The sequence below is a fragment of the Gossypium arboreum genome, chromosome 10 (assembly GCF_025698485.1).
Source record: "Gossypium arboreum isolate Shixiya-1 chromosome 10, ASM2569848v2, whole genome shotgun sequence".
NCBI classification, from domain to species: Eukaryota; Viridiplantae; Streptophyta; class Magnoliopsida; order Malvales; family Malvaceae; genus Gossypium; species Gossypium arboreum.
In genome coordinates this window covers 34,744,418-34,748,706 of record NC_069079.1, presented here as the reverse complement: position 1 = coordinate 34,748,706, position 4,289 = coordinate 34,744,418, and the positions used below count along the sequence as shown (strand labels likewise).

The 4,289-nt window shown below is 33.1% G+C and overlaps 1 protein-coding gene across 3 annotated transcripts; it reads left to right on the top strand.

The window, feature by feature from the left end:
• The first annotated feature begins 256 nt into the window (after positions 1-256).
• On the top strand, positions 257-1,551 carry LOC108487983 (uncharacterized). Of its 3 annotated transcripts, none has more exons than XR_001871720.2 (4): positions 257-400; positions 788-856; positions 951-1,189; positions 1,269-1,551. XR_001871720.2 is itself a non-coding variant. In XM_053020578.1 (3 exons), exons 1-3 carry the CDS (start codon positions 329-331, stop codon positions 1,158-1,160), a joined length of 351 nt encoding a protein of 116 aa, XP_052876538.1. In that variant the 5' UTR covers positions 257-328; the 3' UTR covers positions 1,161-1,190. The 3 variants fall into 3 exon arrangements, 1 of the variants encoding a protein (XP_052876538.1); XR_008272633.1 differs by having other exon boundaries at positions 257-475; XM_053020578.1 differs by lacking the exon at positions 1,269-1,551 and having other exon boundaries at positions 951-1,190.
• The last annotated feature ends 2,738 nt before the right edge of the window (positions 1,552-4,289 follow it).

Sequence of the window (4,289 nt, the reverse complement as noted above, 5' to 3'; positions counted from 1 at the left end):
ATTTAAAAAATACTTTTACTTCTAATTAAAATAATAATTTATCTAAAGATTCGTTATTAATAAAGTTTAGTGTAAATATTAAATACATGAATATAATTTTTAATTAATAAAGATAAAATTATAAATTATTATTATATTTTTAAAAAATATTTAGTGAATTAAACGTTGTAAAGTAAAATTTTCTAACTATCAATTTTAAGGAAGAACCAAAAGCTACCTTAATTTAATATTAAATCCTTACAAAATAATTAAAGGAATTGATGCCCTTCCAAAATGTCAACATTGTTTTCCAAAACTTGTTCTGTTGGGAGGGTGGGCGTCACGACTAATGTGGCCTCCCCAAGAGGCTTGCTTTGCCGGATATTGGCATCGAACGAGCGATCGAGCGCTTTACGATTTGGTATGCGCGAATTTTCCAGTTTTAATTTAACTCTTGAAAATCCTACTAGAAAGCGATCGAGCGTTTTACGATTTGGTACGCGCGATTTTTCCAGTTTTAATTTAACTCTTGAAAATCCTACTATAAATTAAGATTTTCGCTTCTCCTCCCTCTTCATTATTTTTCTCTTTCTTCTTACTCCTTTCTCAGCTTAGTTTACAATTTTCTTCTTTTTCTTTGTTCATTTTCTGCAAATATTTCAATCAAACCCCATTTTTCAGGTTACCCTTTAGTGCTAAATTTCTAAACTTCTATTCCATCTTCTTGTTCTGAAATCCTTTTCCAACTTGAATTATGTTTTACTTTTATGCTCAATACTTGAACTGAAATAATGTAGTGTATTATTAGTGTTGGAGCTTGGAAGGAGGCGCCATGGCCAAAAGATCAGAGATGAAGACCAGTGAAAGAAGAACTAAAGTGCTTCCGTTTTTCTTTTTCATGTTTTAATGAAATTAGTTAATTTTCTCTTTAATTATTTCCTCAATTTTCTACTTTCTTGGATGAAAAATAGAAAAAGGAGAAGAAAGTGAAAAAGTGGAAAGCCTGGACAGCAGAGCCGAGAGAGGAGGTGAGGCAACGGTTGAACTGGGTTCAACATGTTCACCAGGAAATTGTCCAAATTAAGGAAGTTCTTCATCCACTAGGCGTGGCTGTTAAGACTTTGGATGCGCAAGTCAATGACCTCATTTCGACTTGGCTTGCTCAAAACGATGGCAATTAATACATCTCTTTCCTGCTCTTCGGCGATGGGTACGTGTCGTATATATAAATATTGATTAATTCCCTTTCTTTGTTTGATTATATATATTATTTGCTGTTTTTTCTCCAGGGATTAGATCAACTGCTATTCTGGAGGTGTGGAATTTCATTTACTGTGTTTTAAGCTTCTCCCATGGCCTTTTTTTTTTTAATGTTTCTTGTACTGTTTCGTAGTAGTATGCAATGTTATGGATTTACTTATCGTGTGAGATAAATGGAATTATTGCAGTTTTAATTTGAATATTTTGTTGGCCTTGGTTTTTTTGTATCATTCCCTTTCTGATGACGATGATGATGAAATAGAACAAGATACCTAGCTTTTTATACATGGAACAGTAAGGGATTTGATGTAATTATGATAATGTCTTTTTAATTCATGAACCTGCTATGCATGGTTTTAGAAGAAGTCCCACACTCTCTCTCTCATCCTGGCTCTATTTCTCTTCCACGAATGATCCTCCCATTCATAAGGCTCAACTTTGAAATTTGCATATTTTATTTTATTCTTTTAATTTCTTATCTTTTCAAATTTAAAAAGTCTGCAAATCGCCAAAGGTAGACACACACATAGAGAGATAGAGAGAGGTTTTAGGGTCCATAGCCTACCCAAATGATAAACTAAAGTAGCATGCATTGCATGCCTTAGGTCTTACTATGCTGTTTCCATGGTTGGATTTTTTTTCTTCCCCTCAGCAAATCAATAGATATATTAGCGAGGGGGATACAGGGTAATGGAATAAAATTATACATAGTGGACTACATTAAGGGTATATAGAAGTGATTTAGAAAAAAAGATAACTTTTACCTGCCAATGCTATAAAATTATTCAACTTTATATGAAACTTTACATACATGTAAAAGATTAATAAAATAAACTAAAACTGTTTATCAGCACATTAATTTTTTAAAATGGTCATTTCATTTTCAAAAAGTTTATGGTTCTATCAAAAGTTGTTTTATTTTCTATATTAAAATAAGATGAAGAATATCCAAACAATTTTTTCCGTAATATAATTTAAAAGAAAACGGTAAACTTGAAAAGAAAAGAAAAAGAAAAAGTAAAAGCATAAATTAAGTTTGATTTCCAATGAACTCATCATATACCTAGCATCGTGGACTATAATTACAACTTTCAAGAATGGAATTTTTTACTACAAACATAAGATGTAGGGAAAATATTCCATATTAACTGATCGGAACTATTCATTAACAATAGAAATTTATGGATATAAATCAAACTCTAAACCACAAGCCTAGGCTTCTTTTGTCCAGTTAATATCATGATGTTGAAATCTAACGGGGAATCAAATAATGGTTGAGGAGGTTTGTTATTTATTTATTTTCCTATTTTAGTGGTCATTTGTTTTAATGATTTGTGGGACCAATTTTTAATATATTGCTTCCCTTTTGTTGAAGTGACCAAATTCTAAGGCGACATTTTCACGTGGATGCCGCCGTTGCGTGCTCTTTCGGATCAACAAAGAAACAAATTCATAACCTTCTTTTTCAACTAAAAAAAATAAAGATTCTTACATAGAGGGTGTCCAAAAAGAAACCTAACCTAGCAAAACAGAAATTTCTTTCAACACCTCATCACTTGTTTTACGACAGTTGCTGGTATATTCAAACACCCAGTCTAGTAAGGTGGGATTTTTCTCCCTTAAATACTATTACGTATGGTTTAAGATATTTCTTTCTTTTTAAATTTCTTATATTAAGTATATTATTTGTATAAATTTTAAATTGTAACAACCTGTATTTGACTCGATTGTCAAGTCTAAGTTACGAGATGTCACATTCGTTGTTGGAGTAATTACAACCAAATACAATACTTTTTAACCATTAAGACATATTATTATGCTCAAAACATGGTTACAACATAACTTATTTTATTAAAAAAATTTATACAAACATTATCGGATTTTGTACGACCTTACGAAAACTCTTAAGATGACTCGAAACCGAAAAAGGATCCAATTGTAAAATTTTCAAACTATAGGGTTGACATCGTGTCTCTGACGGTTCCAGGTCATGACGCAACTCACTAACTTGTCCTCATCGCGACATTGGGAGCTTGACATCACGATGTTGAGAGCTTGACGTTACGATGCCACTGTCTGTTTTTAAAAGGTCCAAATAGTACCATTTTATAACACCTAAACAAACAAATCCAATATCCCAAATTAACCTGTTGAAACCCTTTTTTTCGAAAGGTTGACTTTTATTTAAAACGAAAAATGAGAGTCACCACCAACCATTTTTTATATGAGGTGCGATCGAATCATCTCGTAATTTGATAGTTTTAATAAACCGTTTTGGCATCTGAAGTTAAAATCCAAAATGACGCCATTTTGCAACTCCTATTTAAGTCAAATTTTTTTTTCAAAAATTTCATTTCAGCTTTCATTTAAAAAAAAAACCAAACTTTCTTCTTCTTTTTCTCTCTCAAAACCATCCCAGGCTGGTCATAGCTCCGGCGAACCGCCATCGCACTAGTCACAGGTCACCGGCGACGGTGCCACCGTCCATTTTATAACACCTAAACAAACAAATCCAATATCCTAAATCAACCTGTTGAAACCCTTTTTTTCGAAAGGTCGACTTTTATTTAAAACGAAAAATGAGAGTCACCACCAACCATTTTTTATATGAGGTGCGATCGAATCACCTCGTAATTTGATAGTTTTAATAAACTGTTTTGGCATCTGAAGTTAAAATCCAAAATGACGCCATTTTGCAACTCCTATTTAAGTTAATTTTTTTTTCAAAAATTTCATTTCAGCTTTCATTTAAAAAAAAAAACCAAACTTTCTTCTTCTTTTTCTCTCTCAAAACCATCTCAGGCTGGTCAAAGCTCCGACGAACCGCCATCGCACCAGTCACAGGTCACCGGCGACGGTGCCACCGTCCACAGTGGCCGAAGATGCAAAAAGAACCCCTTTTTACCCCGTTTTTGAATACAACCCAGTTTAAAGCCCTATAAATCTAACTGATACTCGCCCCGAGGAAAAGAAACCGAAAAGCTTTACCTTTCATTGATGAGCCCTTCGCCAGAACCCTAAAGGGTTCCCAGGTTCCTCAAATTGGCAAA